Source organism: Nothobranchius furzeri, chromosome 4, assembly GCF_043380555.1.
Source record: "Nothobranchius furzeri strain GRZ-AD chromosome 4, NfurGRZ-RIMD1, whole genome shotgun sequence".
Classification (NCBI taxonomy): domain Eukaryota; kingdom Metazoa; phylum Chordata; class Actinopteri; order Cyprinodontiformes; family Nothobranchiidae; genus Nothobranchius; species Nothobranchius furzeri.
The window spans coordinates 16,199,744-16,217,271 of NC_091744.1; the positions used below are offsets into that span (position 1 = coordinate 16,199,744).

Below are 17,528 nucleotides of genomic sequence, written 5' to 3' on the forward strand. Positions count from 1 at the left end.
GCATGCTCTCAGCAGTGTTTTGTCTGTTAGCGCAAGAAAACAAACATTTTTAATGTTATTACATGATCAGACATTTAAATTGTAACTAAAACTCGTTTCGACCAGTTTGGAGGAGCAGTTTTGGGATGGGTGGATGTCTCCCTCTGCTGGTAGGAACAGAGACGTACGGCAGTATTTTGCAAGAACAAAAACCGGGTGCAAAAGTTTTTCATGCCGACAGATTATGCTCAAGATTTGTGAGAAAAAACAGCAACTGTAAACTGTAACGTGGCAACCAGTGGAGCTGGATTCTGGTGTTTATTGATTTGAAGGAATTGTGAATGACAGAAAATTTGATAGCAAGTGGGTTTGAATTAAACTGCTTTGCTTTTACTGTAGAACGTCCTGAGGTGACTTTTGTACACACTACTTAGAACACACTATAGGTAAAATATATGAACTTTCTCATTACACACTGATTATGAACAATCAAAAATAACGTAAGGGAGAAACACAAAACAGGTGAAAATTAACAAGTGAAAGAAACTCATTTATTCTATGGCACACCCAGAGCATTGGTTTTATTCAACCCTTCAAAAAAATTTGAGTACAAAAGTACAACTTTTATCATTCACTCTATATAAAGACAAATAGCATTAAACAGTAACAGGACATAAAAGTGCAGCAGAATAGTGACCCAGTGGGTCAGGTTCACATCCATCTGCTGCAGACAGGATCAAAAATCAGATGTTCAGCAGCAAATTGTTACATCTGTGATCTGATACCGGGATGTTCTGTTTCATCAGAGCAAAGGTGTAGCTACCATCCCAACACACACACACACACACACACACACACACACACACACACACACACACGACTGATAAATATTGTGACGTCTCTGGTACAGATGGGAAAAGCAGCAACAGAAGCCAGAGATGTTTAATGGAGTAACCAGACAATACTTTATGTTTTCTGACATGCAATCATCCAACACTTATTAAATAACAGCTGTTTTCTCTTTTTTCTTTAAAGTTCAGTGACTGAACTTCCCACAGGCCTGCAACAAAGTTTGCATGTTTAAATCCACACTAGAGATCTCAAAAGTAGATCACATCTCTCTCTTTCAGCCAAGTTTGTTAAGCTGAATTACAACATTTGTTGTTTTGAATTTGGTCTTAATTTTATGACCCAATCCTGACAACCGAGTATTATGGTAATTAAAAGCAAGCTGAAGCTCAGCTTAGTTAGCATCTTCTAATTGTTATTGTTAGTAAAAACCGATCATTTGTCTGTCTGGAGCACGTCATTTTATGTTTATTATTTTTATTTTTTTAAATAGGTTTTAAAATCACTCCACTGTCACTGCAACATTTTCAGTCTGGATTTAGCTCTATTGCTAATACATTTACGTCTTCAGTGTTGTTTCCCAGAAACAAAATTTCCCAGAAGCCAATAGTTAAAACTGTCTTTATAATAAATAATAAAAAGGGTCAAATAAAATACAATATAATGAATCTATAAAAACAACCTAAGATATAAACAACATTTTCACAGCGCTGTAATCCCCTTAAACAGCAGCACAGGCTTTACAAAAGCAATAACGGGGTGCTGTCATGTGAAAGCTAATTGGCTTTGGGTGGCAGATAGTAGGGGAGAAACAGCCTCTCATGAGCGCAGATATGTAAAGCAGTGTGTGTGTGCATCAGTAACCGTGGAAACCGAGAGGTGAAGTAGATGACAAATCCTTCTGGCAGCTCACCCAGAGTCTCCCGCACGTCCAGCGGCAGCTCGTGGTAGTGATGCTTCTGTTAGGGTTGAAATATTGAGTGAAAGTTTTCAAATGTGGATTTAAAGAAAAGAAAAACAACAAAGACATCATGCTCTCTGACCTTATTTCTCATGGCTCGTAGCAGATCTCTCACAGAGTTTCCTTTATACGTCCTGAAACGCCTCAAGTCTGAATTTCACATGAGAAAAATTCCTTCAGACAAACTGTTTGTGGATCCGTTTTCCTGCACTGGAGTGTTGTTGTGTGTACCTGTCTGTAGAGGCCCAGAGATGTGCATCCTCCAGTTGGTTCGGACCACCGTCCTTCCTGCCGTCTCCAGTCTGACCACTACAGGACTGTCAGCTGGCTCCTTCTCTATTCGGTCACTCACATCCTTTAAAAACAGAGAAGAGCAAAGGCTGATCAGACAGGAAACAGGCAGGAGACATACCCACCAACATCTTTATCATAGTAAAAAATCAGAAACATAATAATAAAACTGCTAAATCCTTATGGAGCTTTAGTGAAGGAGATATTCCAGCAATACGTGAAATTTAGTCTTTTGCCCGATTACCAAGAGAGCCCAGTCATTCTCCTAATCTGGCACTATTCTGTTAGCTTTAGCCTAGCATAAACAATGTAAGTGAATGGTAACAGCTTGCATTTCAATCATTAAAGTTCAAAAAGACACCTATTTCCAAAAACGCAAATGCGTGTCTACAAGGCCTGCACTCGGCGTGGTTGTTTGAAGGAACAGCAAAGTAAGCAGCACTAAAAATGGCAGAGTACATGACTTTTGGGCCGTTGTATGATGTTCTTGCACCTTGCAGTTGCAGCTTACAGCGGTGCTTTGTCGTGATGTAGTCCCAAGTCTACATCTGCTAATGTAATTCCTTTATGTTATGTTATGTTATGCTATGCTATGCTGTGTTGTGTTATGCTGTGTTATGCTGTGTTATGTTGTGTTATGCTGTGTTGTGTTGTGTTATGTTGTGTTATGCTGTGTTGTGTTATGTTATGTTGTGTTATGTTATGTTGTGTTATGCTATGTTATGTTGTGTTGTGTTATGTCGTGTTATGTTATGTTGTGTTATGCTATGTTATGTTGTGTTATGTTATGTTGTGTTATGTTGTGTTATGCTATGTTGTGTTGTGTTGTGTTATGTTGTGTTATGTTATGTTATGTTGTGTTGTATTGTGTTATGTTATGCTGTGTTGTGTTATGTTGTGTTATGTTGTGTTGTGTTATGTTGTGTTGTGCTATGTTGTGTTGTGTTATGTTGTGTTGTGTTATGTTGTGTTATGCTATGTTGTGTTGTGTTGTGTTATGTTGTGTTATGTTATGTTGTGTTGTATTGTGTTATGTTGTGTTATGTTATGCTGTGTTGTGTTATGTTGTGTTGTGTTATGTTGTGTTGTGTTATGTTGTGTTGTGCTATGTTGTGTTGTGTTATGTTGTGTTGTGTTATGTTGTGTTATGCTATGTTATGTTATGTTGTGTTATGTTGTGTTATGTTGTGTTATGTTATGTTGTGTTGTATTGTGTTATGTTGTGTTATGTTATGTTGTGTTGTGTTATGTTATGTTGTGTTATGTGTCTTAATGGTCTTGGGCCTTCTTATCTATCAGAACTGCTTTTACAATATGAACCCTCGCGGCCTCTGCGCTCCTCTGGCAGGCGTCTCCTGGTCATCCCTAAAGTCAAGACACAAACTCACGGCGAGGTGTCCTTCCAGTGTTATGGCCCTCGCCTCTGGAACGAGCTGCCAGAGGACCTCAGGGCCGCAGAGAACGTTCATGTTTTTAAGTCAAAACTCAAGACCCATCTTTTTAGGTTAGCTTTTATCTAAATATTTACTACAGTTTTATTTCTCGTTTTACATGATTATATTTTATTACTTGCTTTGCATGTTCTATATGATTATATTTTAGCACAGTTTTATTATTTAAATTATTATTTTACTGTCTATGATTTTATTTATTACTTATTTTCTAATTGTTGTCATTTATATTAGCTCTTTTATTACATTTTTACTCATTTTAATCCAGTGTTTCCTCTGTGGGGGCCCTCTGCCCCGGGAGCGGTGGTCGACTGTAGCTTCCTGGGCGCTCTATAGGTGGGGGTCTATGCTCCCCCTCCACTGAGCGCCCTGACTTAGTGTGGAAGACCTGATGCTGCCGGGACAGACGGCTCCTCTGATGGCGTTTCCTTGCGTTACCATACTTGGCTCATCTGGACTCAGCCTAATATAATTTTTACTCGTGTGTGTGTGTGAGTCTGTGTATGTGTGCGTGTGATTGCATATGTTTGTTAATGTTTTTAACCTGTTATGGGAATCTGGGGTCATTTTGTAAAGCACTTTGAATAACACTTTGTTTGAAAAGCGCTTTAGAAATAAAATTTGATTGATTGATTGATTGATGTTATGTGGTGTTATGTTATGTGGTGTTATGTTGTGTTGTGCTATGTTATGTTGTGTTGTGTTATGTTGTGTTGTGTTATGTTATGTTATGTTGTGTTGTATTGTGTTATGTTGTGTTATGTTATGTTGTGTTGTGTTGTATGTTATGTTGTGTTATGTTGTGTTATGTTATGTTATATTATGTTATGTTATGTTATGTTGTGTTGTGTTGTGTTGTGTTATGTTATGTTGTGTTATGTTGTGTTATGTTGTGTTATGTTGTGTTGTGTTGTGTTATGTTGTGTTATGTTGTGTTGTGTTATGTTGTGTTATGTTATGTTATGTTGTGTTGTGTTAAGTTGTGTTATGTTGTGTTATGTTATGCTGTGTTGTGTTGTGTTATGTTGTGTTATGTTACGTTATGTTGTGTTGTTATGTTGTGTTGTGTTAAGTTGTGTTGTGTTATGTTGTGTTATGTTATGTTATGTTGTGTTGTGTTAAGTTGTGTTGTGTTATGTTGTGTTATGTTGTGTTGTGTTATGCTGTGTTATGTTATGTTGTGTTATGTTATGTTGTGTTGTGTTGTGTTATGTTATGTTGTGTTATGTTGTGTTGTGTTATGTTGTGTTATGCTATGTTATGCTATGTTTATGTTTATGTATTTAGCAGACGCTTTTGTCCAAAGCGACTTACAAGTTAAATCGGCATGTTGCCCTCGAGGCTAACAACAACAACAAGCAATTTCCAGTCAGTCGTAGGTGGCAGTGAGGCAGCATGATGAATCATGGAGAGGAGGGAACAAGGAGTGGATGGTAGAGGGGGGGGACGGGTGCAGGGAGGGTGCTAGTTTAGAAGATGCTCTCTGAAGAGCAGGGTCTTCAGGAGTTTCTTGAAAGTCGAAAAGGAAGCCCCTGTTCTTGTAGTGCAGGGTTCTCAATTATAATGGTCCGAGGGCCACTCACAAAAAAGACCCAGAAGCAAGAGGGCCGGGCGGGGTGGGGGGCGGGGTGGTTGTGTGTGTGTGGGTGTTGGGGGGGGGGGGGGGGCTGTTTGGATCGCTGGCTGTGACGCACAAAACGCACAAGCTTGCAATATGAAGAACAGCACCTGTCCCCCTCCAGCTTGGCTTTGTGACTGCACTAACCTGTCCTGTGGGACCCTCACCGTGTGACCCTCATGTCCATGCTGTCTCTGGAGGAGCAGACAGAAGACAGACCTCCTGTAACTTCAAATGAACCAAAGCTTCCTCCCAGTTTCTCTTTAAGCTGAATTTAACATCAGTTTATCATCATGAAACAAAAGAATAAAGTGGAACCAGAACTTCTATCTTCTATTTCTCTCTCCTTTTAACTTCTCTGTGTCCCTAAATAAGATGATTACGCTGCAGCCGCGGTCACTGACCCCGCCCCCTCCCCAAGACCGGATCAATTTAATCAATTTCCCTCTGGGATTAATAAAGTATTTTTGAATTGAATTGAAGTGAATTGATCTCCCAACATCACATCACTTGGTCTGACTGTGCACTTCCAGGAGAAACAATAATGAACTTATGAAAATAATAATGCATGTTTGGAGAGCGTCCTCTGACCTTCTCTCTCTCTCTCAGTCGCTGATCGAGTGAGCGGAGCACGCCACACATAAACTCGCTCAATTAACATAATTCACAGCCCAAATCCAGCAGAACCGATCGGGCTGATTCTGTTCGGTCTCAGGTTATAACTCCAGCGCTCAGCCCTGCAGTACCACATAAAGGCAGATCAAAGTTTCCTACCCGGTAAATGTGGAGAACACCGCTCTGACAGATGTGGATGCTGCGCTGGCGCCGCCGTTAAAATAACAAACCCACATTCCACTAAAATTATGGTTCTCTTCTATGATGCAGAATCGTTTATGCCCGCATCTCATGCATTGATTATTTGATTATTTTCCTCAGCTCTATCTATCCTACACCTCCCGGTCGGCCGTCGAGGGTGAGGGGTGGGCGCGGGGTTTGGGGGCCACAAAGAGAGGGCTCATCCGGCCCGCGGGCCACCATTTGCGGACCACTGTTGTAGTGCTTGGTAGGTCATTCCACATTAGTGGAACGGTGCATGACAAGAGTCTGGATTGTCCTGAGCGTGGTGTAGGCACTGCTAGCCGACGATCCTGTGATGACCGGAGCGGCCGGGCCGAGACGTAAGCCTTTTCAAGAGGATTCAGGTAGATGGGAGCCGTACCATCTCTGACTTTGTATGCTAGTGTTAGCAATTTGAATTTGATGTTATGTTAATAATATGATTATTGAGGTTGCCATGAAAAATTAGGATCATTATTGAATCATTTTCACAACTTTTCCACACAAATTGCTAGCTGTTACCATTCACTAACGTTGTTTATGCTAAGCTAACGCTAACAGAATACTGCCGCATCAGGAGAATGAATGGGCTGGTTACAAAACGCTTTTCCCCACTTATCCATCTCTAGGTAATATGGCAGCAAGCAAATGTAATTAAATGGCACAGAGACTGAAGATGGTTTTATTTCCGTAGAAATACCTCTAGGTATTTATGCCTAAACAAAATCAAATGTCCTTAAAAATATTTACAAAATTACAGCCAAAAGCCAAACTTGGATTATTGAAATGACCACAAAGAAGTGATTTACCACACCTGGAAAAAGAGCAGCTGCTTCTCCGGGCTCCAGAAGAACGGATGTTTGAGCACACAGGCGGTGGAGGGGCGTGACTCTGCATCAGCATCGATCATTTGTTCAATCAGATCTTTTGCTATGACATCATCTAACAGAGCACAGATACACAGATGGGGTTCTGGTCAGTCACGGATCAATGTATGCCTCTTTCACTGGAGCAGGAAAAAGATCAGATTTGTTCATTTTGTTCCCGCTGATGTTGAAGGAAGTAACTGGATAAATTGTTTTTGCGTCTTGATTCTAAAAATGGTGGTCCAAATAGGTGAAAGCTGGGTTGGGCAACAGGACCGTTATCTCAAATAATCGATCTGTTGAGGACGATGCACAATAAAGTTGCAAGACAAGAAAACACTGTTTCTTGTTAACATGATTTTTTTTTATTCACAGCTGAAAAACCGTGTGCAGAACTAGACTCACCGTGAATATCCTCCATAAAGTCGGAGAGGGAATACTCTCCTGCCAGGATGTTGATCTGCCGTCTCAATGCATCACCAAAGGGGTGCTGCCCCCTGCTGACCACGTAATAAAACACACAGCCCGCTGAGAACACGTCCACCGCTGATGTCTGGAGTTAAAACAGGATCACGTAAATATAAAAACATATATTTACATCTGCAAACCAGAGACACACACACAAAACAAACACATTCCAGTTTTATCTTCATTCAGTCATGAAGTCAAAGAAAACCCACCCTATGCGATGTGTGTGTGTGTGTGTGTGTGTGTGTGTGTGTGTGTGTGTGTGTGTGTGTGTGTGTGTGTGTGTGTGTGTGTGTGTGTGTGTGTGTGTGTGTGTGTGTGTGTGTGTGTGTGTGTGTGTGTGTGTGTGTGTGTGCACGTGCAGATCTTACTGGTTTACTTCCAGGTGTGTTTCGCAGCACTTCTGGAGCAATCCATCCTTCGGTTCCCGGGATTCCAGACCTCAAAGAGAAGCTCTTCTGACCATCCGGGATCTTCTTACAGAGTCCAAAGTCTGAGATGAGAGCTCGGACTTGACCCAGAGAGTTCGGCCCGGAGAGCAGAATGTTCCTTGGCTTCAGATCTCGATGGACTAAAGGAGAAGAGCACAGAGAAAATGTGTTCATTTAAAGAGTTCTTACAGTTTTATTATGTTTACCGACTTCTTAATAAAACAAACATGAGTACTTCTGACCTATATTGAGTGAGTGGAGGTGAGAGAGGCCACACATGGTCTGTTCCAGAAGAGTTATAGGACTCAGCTCAGAAAAACAAGATGGATCCTCCACGTACTGCCGAGAAAACGATCAAATAAAGGCAGACGAATTAGCCCCTCATTAAAGGACATTCAGTTCATTAACTAAGCTGCGGTGCAGCCAGACCTGTTGCAGCGTTGCAGCACCCAGCTCGATGGCGATGTAAGTGAAGAGGCGGTCTCTCTCTGTGCAGAAGTATCGGATCACATTTGGATGCGTGTCGGACTCCCGGAGAAGCTGCACCTCCCGCTCGGCCACCTCAAAACACTCCGGCAGGATTCGCTTCACAGCAATGTGGCGCCCATCAAACTTGCCCCTTTAAAAACAAATAAACATATATATATATTTTTTTTTTTTTTTACTAGTTTGCAACTTACACTGGAATTGCCATTACATTAGGACATGTCATCTGTAATGAGCAGATTTATATAAAGTTCTGTAAGGACTGCTCTGATTTGTGGATTCCTATCTCACTGTGTGTCATGTGCGAGCATTTCCTGGGTGAAACAGTAGCTAAACATGTATCACAATGATGTAATTGTACCGTACCTGAAGACAAATGTCCCAGCTGTGCCGTGTCCCAGTACTTCAGAGGGAGCGAAGGAGATTTTACCCACCAGTACTTCATTGTTTCCTTCTGCTGGAAGTTATAAATGCATTAAAATGGTCTTTTTTCCTCATTTCTGAAAACTGAAAGCGTATGTCCTACCCTCTGTGGGTTTGTGATCAGCTGATCTGTTTTTATCTGCATCTGGCTGGTTTCTGATGTGACTGTGGCCATTTGGTGTAACATGGTTTGATGCTGACGGAGAGCCTAATTACAGAAAGGTAGAAATAAATGTCACAGCTTTAGAAGAAGCCTAACAGATAATTAGACAAAAAAGCCTTTTAAAAGTAACATACTGCTTGTGACGCTGGCATCCGTGACCTGGCTGCTGTCTGCAGAAACCATAGTCTGACTGTTCGTCTGCATCCGCTGCAGGTGGGTCTCCAACTCCTCCTCCAGCTGCCTCTGAGCTCTCAGCTGTTGGGCTTTACGCTGCAGACACATACGGCCATTTAGAGCTGAAGTTAAACAAACAGTGAAGATAAGATGGAAACATTTGATGATTAAAACTTGCAGGTTCTTCTCAATAATTATAAGCTATATTTAACTAAATTTATACCAAATGGAACATATGAGTCAAGAGAAAAATGACATCTGAATGACATGAGATTTTTGACTTTCAGCATCTGTTTGTGTGTTTTTTTAATCATCTTGCTTATCTTTAGTGCATAAAGGTAACTTACCTTAACTCTTAATGACACAGTACATATAGATATTGTGAAGTCTCATTTGGACAGAATCAAACCACTTCTGCTCATGACTTATTTTTATTCTCAGCTGGAGTTATAGATATTAAATTAACACTAAATAGTTTTATTTACTTTAAGATAGAGCTTTAACATTGATCTCAATGATTGTTGAGTTAGAAACTTGACCAGTTTCATATGTGACACCACTCTGCAGCCCTCTACTGGCCAGATACTGTACTTAACATCTTTGGTACGTTCTTGCTGTGCCTGGTTTCTAATTCCATTTTTAGTTCTGAGGAAGTTTAGCAGTCGGCAAACAAAACTGTCAGCAAGGTAATAAAAAACCTTTTCTGTGTTATAAAAAATAACTAAAAATGGAACCATACTTAACAGTTTTGTGGAGTGGGTAGGTGCTCTATAGGGGGCGCTCTTTACATGCTTTACGGCTGTTAGCTGTTGTGCTAAGAGTTAGAATTTTTTAGTTGCCGACAGGGGTGGCGTTAGACCCGGCTACTTGGGCTCAAGCCCCGAATGTTTTATGAAAAGACTAGTGCGTGTTACGTGTGTGTGTGTGTGTGTGTGTGTGTGTGTGTGTGTGTGTGCGTGCGTGCGTGCGTGCGTGCGTGCGTGCGTGCGTGCGTGCGTGCGTGTGTTAAGCCCCGGATCTTCTTCAGTCCTAAATCCGCCCCTGGTCGCCGATCGTCAATCAAAAGCACAAGAAGACAAAAAAGAAGTTTACTTTTCTGTTGGCATGATGGCGGAGCCTGGACGTAAAAGTAAGACAGTAATGTCTTTTGAGGCAAGGCAAAGCGTGAACATTAGCGTGACCTACGCTAGTTTGAGGGAGCTAAACGAGGCTACAAAATCATGAGCTGATGGTGACCTGGTTTTGTTGCTGCTGGACTTGTAAGTAATAATGTTTTTTTTGTTCAACGGTGAATCTTTTTACATCGTGGTAAATTTTAGCATTAGTTGGCTCTCGTTAGTGTTAGTTAGCTGTTAGCGCTAGCTACAACAGGCTGCAGCAGTGTTGTTTACAACTGTTGTAATTCCACTTTCAACCAGTAGGGCGGGGGAGCAGGAAACTGCTCAGTGTTACTTTAAAAAGCAGACGCACGTTTCAAATACATCAGAAAGAAGCACACATAAACTCACAAACGGAATTGTGAGCATCAGGATGAGCCATCCTCCCAGCAGGACTGTGATGACCGTCAGTGTCAGACGGTCCTGAGTCACATATACAGGCAGCATGGAGGACGGGTTATCAGCACGTCTCATTGTTTTTTCATCAGATGGTTTGTTGTGGCTTCCAGAACCCGTCTGGAACTGAAAGACGTGAGAAGAAAGAGAGGATACATGATCAGGAGTTCGTGTTCTTTGATTTTAACAAGCTGTGGATGTAGTGTTTATGACTCACATAGCGCTGATAGTAGGAGGATGCAGGGGAGACTGGAGAGGCGGGAGATTGAGGGGGGATGACCACTTCTCCAGAACTCTGCAGGTTTGCTGGGAAATCCCTCAGCATGGTGGTGTGGGCCACTGGAGGAAGCTCGTGGTGACCTTTAGCACAAAGATAAAACCCACACATCACCACTACGACGGTAATGCTGTTCCCTCTGTGGGCCGTGTTTCTACGGCGTTACCGATTAGCAGCCAGTGGTTCTTCTGGCTGTGTGTGCTCCCCGGTGGATACTGCACATCAGTGGATGGTGTGATCTCACACTCCCCTCTATGACTGACCGTCACTCCAGCCGTCACCGGACCCTCGATCCGACCTAGCATCAGTCCTCGAGGCTGCCATGGCAACAAACAGCACAGATAGGTCACCCTAGCTCTGATACCTGAGCCAGTGTGCTGTTTTATGTCATCAGTAGAGAGTATGTTTGTTCATATGATAAAATCTGATTAGTTATGGCACTCACCACTAATGAGACCCCACGGTGCACCAGTGAAGTGGAAGCGTAGAGGTGGGAGTCTAATTTTCCAACGTAGAGAGTTGGACTAAAAGGGACAAAAGCTGGGTTAGTATCTGATCTCAGATGTTTTCAGCTGATTTAGACGCTTCCTTTTTTGATCATTCTGTATCCCAGTCACACAACAAACACTTATCTGGAGTTAAAAATACAGAGCTAGAACATTTTATCTCACATAACTGAAACCAAACAATAAAACTCCATGTCCAACAAGGGAAGAATATTTGTAATTGGTCATATGAACAGTAAAATACTAGAAAACATTTAAAATATTCCAATAAAGATCAGGTTAATGACAGTTTCTCCTTTTAAATGTTAATTTTATTTTATTATTTGAAAATTCGACCGTACAGGGAAAGCTTATGGTTCTCCTACAACCTTCTGATGATGGTCACCATCAGTGGTAAGTGAGAACTTCCTTACACTAGTTGTGTTTGTGCACTGGCTTGCTCCTTCACAAACTGGTAGCTCCACTTTAAGGTGGAGTGTGCTTCAGCTTGATCTTTGGCAGAGGAGAAAGTGAGGAAACGCAGCGTTTCCATGGCGAGGGACATGTGAGGGGCATGTCTCAGGGAGTCCTCGTAGTACAGATAAACCCCTACGACAGGTGAACCGTAGTTCTGAGTCCACAGGACGTCACCTGCAAAACAAGACGACACTCAGGACTTTACTGGGAGGACAGAGATGAAAAATAGGGGAAATATTTACATAAAAGCCACACAGCGCCCTCTACCTGTCTCTCTGTCAACTGTCACAACTAGACCGTCGCCGCTGGAGACCAGGTGGGCCATTTCTGGAGGAAAACACATACAGAAGGTGATGTTCAAATACGTTTTACATTGCCTTAGGAAATGGTCTAATGGAGGTTCTTCTCTGTGAAAAAAACTTGCAAAGTGTATAGTTATTAACGATTTGGTTTAAAAAATGTTATTTTGCATAAAACCTGCGTAGACTAAATACCGCTACACCTCACGACTAAGGATGTCTCAACAAATAAAACAGATTGATTGGCTTTGGAGGACAGAGAAAACAAAAACCAACAGGTGCTCCTGGGGCCCTCGAGCAGTAGTGGATTAGAAGCGTCCATGAGAACCACTGTGAGTATGTACCCATCATTACTGCGTCATACATTACAAAGTTTTTATGTAAAGCAATAAGATAAACAAGCAAAGTCCTGACTTGTTTCAGAAAGTACAAATGAACCAGTATAACGCCTCTTACTGGTTGAGTGGTTTGAGCAAACAAAGTGTATTTAACTTTGTGTGTGTGTGTGTGTGTGTGTGTGTGTGTGTGTGTGTGTGTGTGTGTGTGTGTGTGTGTGTAAGTACTTGTACAGCTATCCTAATTAGGACCAAAAATGGCATTTTCACTAATGTTCTGAAGACCGATGGTCCGTGTTAGGACCAAAACCCGCTCCTAACATGGTGAACTCCATGCTTTAGGCTTAGGGGTGAGGTTTACACAGAAGATGTGAATACACGGGTTAGGGTTATATGGTTATGGTAAGGATTTGGGTTAGGCATAAATGCAGTTACTAAAATGAATGGAAGCCAATACAAAGTCCTAATATGGATAGAAAAACAAAGTTGCGTGTGTGTGTGTGTGTGTGTGTGTGTGTGTGTGTGTGTGTGTGTGTGTGTGTGTGTATGTGTGTGTGTGTGTGTGTGTGTGTGTGTGAGTGTGTGTGTGTGTGTGTGTGTGTGTGTGTGTGTGTGTGTGTGTGTGTGTGTGTGTGTGTGTGTGTGTGTGTGTGTGCAGGAACGTACTGTAGTCTTGCTTCTCATCATAAGGATGAGCCGAGTAATCGTTGTACGTGGCGTTCCATCGCAGCTCTTGTGTTTTCGTATCAAACATGGTGAGCATATATTCTGTAAAACACACAAACACACCTTGACATTGAGGGTTTTTTTTCTCAGCAACACACACACACACACACACAGGTGCACTCTCAGGCTGTGTGGCAAACCTGTTCGTCCTATGTAGAGTAAAGGAGTGTTGGGACAGATGGACTCCGAGGACGAGGTGGTTAAACTTGTTTGCTTCTCGCCCGTTTCAGGATCCACTACAAACCACGCATCGTGTTTTTTTCCTGCACACACACACACACACACACACACACAATTATCTACAAACAGTAATTAGATGTGTTAACACACACCTGTTATGACTGACCTGTATAAAGGACGCCATCAGAACTTCTGCATGGAGCGGACTGAACCAGCTCTGGGATGGTGAAAGGCAGTTTCTGCAGACTCAGCAGAACAATGTGGCAGTGAGATGATAAACAAATAATCATCCAAAAAAAAAGCTAACTCTGACCAACTCGTGCACACGACGAGTGAGTCTTCTCACCATCAGGCCTTCCTTGTGCTTTCCACCAAGAACATACAAACTGCCATCATTGGGGTCTGGGAGGAAACCCAGCCTGAATGAAACACATAAAATCATTCAGTGACCAGAATGAGTTAAATGTGTAGAAAAGCGTTTTAGAATGATTACGTCAGTTTTAGAGCTAAAACACTTTATATAGTAAAGGTGTAATTACATTTATTCACTGCCATCATTTGTTGTTCCCAAAAGAAAACTAAACTAAATGATTCTAAAGCAAATTAAAAGAAAAAGAGTGCACCAATAAACCCAGGGCCAGACACTGAAGGTTGTGTTCATGTTCATTCCCACTAATGATTAATGAATAAACTGTTTATTTGGTCACTATGAGTGATTAAAAACCAATTTGTGTCGATGCTTTCACATTCAGAAAGGAGAGGTCCTGATCTGAGGGGGAAGGTGTTCGATCCTTGTTTTTTATTTTACTGCAAGAGCAACAATAACTATATTTATATTTTTGCTTTTGGTCTACGCCAGGAGCAGTCAACTCCCTTCCCCAAGTGCCAGTACCCAGCATGTTTTTGTTGTTTCCCTCCTCCAACACACCTGGTTTTAATCAGCAGGTGATTAACAGGCTACTGCAGAGTTTGATGAGCTGCTGAACCAGTGAATCATCTGTGTTGATGCAGGGCAAGAATTAAAGCAGGCTGCATACCGGCACTCGGTGAATGGAGTTGAATGCCCTGGTCTAAGCTTTTTGAAGATTAAACAAAAAATAAAAACTCTCCCATCTGCCTGTTAAAGCAGAAATCCAGAGTTTATTTTCTCAGACACCACCATCTAGAGGTGGAAATGTGCATTGCAACTTATCCACTCTACCTACATTTATGCTAACGGCTGGGAGAAGTTTTAGTAACGATATTTGGGCATCTCACCTCAGATTGGATAACAGCAACGCAACACTAACACTCACTGTTTGCTCTGCGAAGTTGATGTCTTATCTCCACAAATAGCACAAGCCTGGAGGAGCTTCAGCCATATGGTTGAATTGCTAATGCTAACGGTTAGCTTCTATTAGCAGAGATGTTCTCTGCTGTTTCCTGGATGCTAATCCTAGAGTTTCACCATCTAGTTTTAATCAGAAGCTAATGCAGGAGATAGGTGTAGGAGACTTTTTTCATGTTCAACCTGCATGAAAAACTCAAGATTATAATCAGAAATAATCATTAAAAAATATTTATTCAGCAAACCATATCTTTAAGGGAGATTTGCTTAGCTATCAAATAAACATTAGAGATGTGAATGCCCTGATGGTAGGAACATGTTTACTACAATCTTGTAATTGTTTGAGAGCTGCAGGCGTATGTTTGCTAATCAGGACGTGTGCAGGACTGTAGAGCTTGGATCGTGCCAAACGAAATGATGTGGCTCTTTGGATTTTTGCATACAAAGCAAGAAAGTGAAATCAGATCATAAAGATGCCAGCTGTGGGCTAACGCTGTGAGAGCTGGGATATCACATGATGCATTTTAATGACAGGCATAAACAGAGCCTTAAATACAGATATGATCAGGTTTCAATTAGTGCAGGATAACACATTCATACAAGAACATATTTAAATAAATAGAGAAAAATAAAATAATTCAAGTTAAAACCTTCAACAGTAAACAAGACTAAAACTGTTTAAAACCTGCAGGATTCATCTGTTAGTTTACAACGCGTTTCCAAGAGGGAGTGTGGCACTCACTCTGTGAGGTAAACAGGCACTTGAATGATGGGGTCTGGAAGAAAATAAAAATGCTATGAAATATTTTAAAAATAAAAAATAAAAATAAAACAATGACTGCGTGTGCAAGAACCTTCTCGTAAGGTCCACTTGATGTCTCCGGTCTGTTTGGAGACGGCATGCAGACTTCCATCCAGCGTGGAGATGAACAGAAGGGATTCTGGGAGGGTGACGGACTTGACTCCATTAACCTGAGAGGAAAAGACAGGTGAGATCGTACACCTGGGAGGGCTGCAGCTTCATGAATCCTAACATTGGACTTGATTCTAGTGTAACAGAGTTTACACAAATGGGTGTGTCGAGGCTTCTGGTAACTGTCATGTGTTCCTGATTTAGCAGGACATCCTTATTTTCATTGCACTCCTTAAACCACACCCAGTGCCGAGACATGTGCGGGTCTTCTTATGGGGATATTATTTGTTTATAAAGTGTTTCGATTAAATATTTGGTTTAGGATGAGGTTAGATTCATGTTAATAATTACAACATAAGCTTTTTAGGGTCACAATAAATTTCAGCTGGACGAAATGAGGTGCGATGATCTCATATTTACCCAGTCGGGGGTCAACAGTTGGTAAATGACAAAGGTGTTTACGGCAATACCATTTATATGTAAATACTCATAATGTAGTTTTATAAATGAAAATGTCAGACATCAAGAAAGCTATTCTTCATTTCTTGTTTAAGACTTTATTTCAGTTATCAACAATAGGGTAACACTTTACAACAGGGGTCCCTTTATTAATGTTACTTAGTGCAATAGTAAGTAATAATAAAGTGTTCCTTTATTAACGTTACCTGTTATTGTTAACTATTAAGTGTCTTTAAGGTTAGGACAAAGGGCTGGGGGGAAGGGTCTGCTTAGTAATGCATAAAATAATATGGTTAAGCAGTTGTTAATATTTATTTTACTTAAGTACTTAATGCAACTTAATGTAATCGTTCATTGATGCTTAATAATGGGCTAAGTAACATTAATAAAGGGACTTTAATTGTAAAGGGTTATCAACAGTAGTCCAGACTTTTGTACACAGAAAGTTCGTGATGTGCTTTCTGTTAAAACTCATAAAAAGATTATTACTTTGTTACTAACATCTTACCTTGTGCAAATGATATTTTATGGAAGCCTACATTATAGACCCTTCAACTTCCACAGCAATCAATTATATCTAAAACCGGAACTTTTTTTTTAATTCAGCTAAAATTATGTACAATAATGCTGAGAGTAAACCACAACACATCCTGAACAAAATAACTGACGGTGCAAAATATATTAATATACTGAAAATAAATGTATTCTCTAGATTTACCCAAAATGGTTGTTATTCTATGATTTGATCACATGTTACTGCGGCTTTGCGTACCACAACAGTCTCGTGTCCGCGCGCGGGCGCACAGTAAAACCTCGTCTTAGCAGTTCTGGGGAGGCTAATGAGCTGTCTCACGCTAGCCTGGCAAGCCAGACTAAATAAATGTATTATTTAAACTTTGCAAAGCAAGAATTTGGTCTAGTTCACTAGCTAGGCTCACGCGCTGTAAACCGCCACCATCATACTCTGGCAACTTACGGAGCCTGAAATAGACGCAGATACCAGATACGCAACAAAATAGCAGAACATAACCTCAACTGACAACAGTAACAGCCACGCAACCGCTTCGACGTTTACCTGCAAATGTGTTTCTTCCAAGAAGAACAGGAGAAGAGAAAGTAGGAGGCGTGCTGGAGACCCCATGACCACCTAAACACTCGCTCCTCTGTGTGTTGTGCTCCGACACAAACAGGTGGACTAGTAGAACAGAGGCCGAACTCTCCTCATTTCCAGCGTCTACGTCGCTGACCGCCGCATTGTCACCGCTTGACCGCAGCAAGCTCCGCTCGTGAAGTGTTACAAAATAAACCCAAGAGTGCCGCTTTAAATCTATTATGACAAACTGTCATGTTGCTGTTCCATGTTTCCGTGGTTGGGACGGAACCCGTGACGTCAGGAGTACACTGCCAAGCAGTGAAGTGGGAGGGTCGCTTGGGTGACAGGTACACTAACCAATGAGAAGTAAGAAAGAGAACAAAAGGGGCGGAACAATGGAAACAGCT

At 41.4% G+C, this 17,528-nt stretch overlaps 1 protein-coding gene across 3 annotated transcripts; it reads right to left on the reverse strand.

The window, feature by feature from the left end:
* Positions 1–1,288: 1,288 nt before the first annotated feature.
* On the reverse strand, positions 1,289–17,401 carry ern2 (endoplasmic reticulum to nucleus signaling 2). 3 transcript variants are annotated; one of them, XR_008563855.2, is made up of 25 exons: positions 17,104–17,401; positions 15,511–15,628; positions 15,399–15,432; positions 13,676–13,748; positions 13,496–13,568; positions 13,290–13,412; positions 13,090–13,191; positions 12,057–12,116; positions 11,747–11,963; positions 11,273–11,351; positions 10,994–11,144; positions 10,768–10,910; positions 10,506–10,676; positions 8,958–9,093; positions 8,764–8,868; positions 8,604–8,694; positions 8,181–8,370; positions 7,994–8,090; positions 7,692–7,891; positions 7,258–7,405; positions 6,801–6,928; positions 5,297–5,343; positions 2,021–2,144; positions 1,872–1,939; positions 1,767–1,787 (listed from the first exon to the last, which is right to left on the reverse strand). XR_008563855.2 is itself a non-coding variant. In XM_015964484.3 (24 exons), exons 1-24 carry the CDS (start codon positions 17,167–17,169, stop codon positions 1,605–1,607), a joined length of 2,877 nt encoding a protein of 958 aa, XP_015819970.1. In that variant the 5' UTR covers positions 17,170–17,401; the 3' UTR covers positions 1,289–1,604. The 3 variants fall into 3 exon arrangements, 2 of the variants coding, with proteins under 2 accessions (XP_015819970.1, XP_015819962.1); XM_015964484.3 differs by lacking the exon at positions 5,297–5,343 and having other exon boundaries at positions 1,289–1,787; positions 8,604–8,691; XM_015964476.3 differs by lacking the exon at positions 5,297–5,343 and having other exon boundaries at positions 1,289–1,787.
* Positions 17,402–17,528: the final 127 nt, after the last annotated feature.

Coding starts and splice junctions, on each gene's coding strand:
- ern2 (XM_015964476.3), bottom strand. CDS start 17,169: ATGGGGTCTCCAGCACGCCTCCTACTTTCTCTTCTCCTGTTCTTCTTG. Junction 10,911..10,993: donor GAACCACTGGCTGCTAATCG/GTAACGCCGTAG, acceptor TTTGTGCTAAAG/GTCACCACGAGCTTCCTCCA. Junction 8,091..8,180: donor GTGCTGCAACGCTGCAACAG/GTCTGGCTGCAC, acceptor TTTTCTCGGCAG/TACGTGGAGGATCCATCTTG.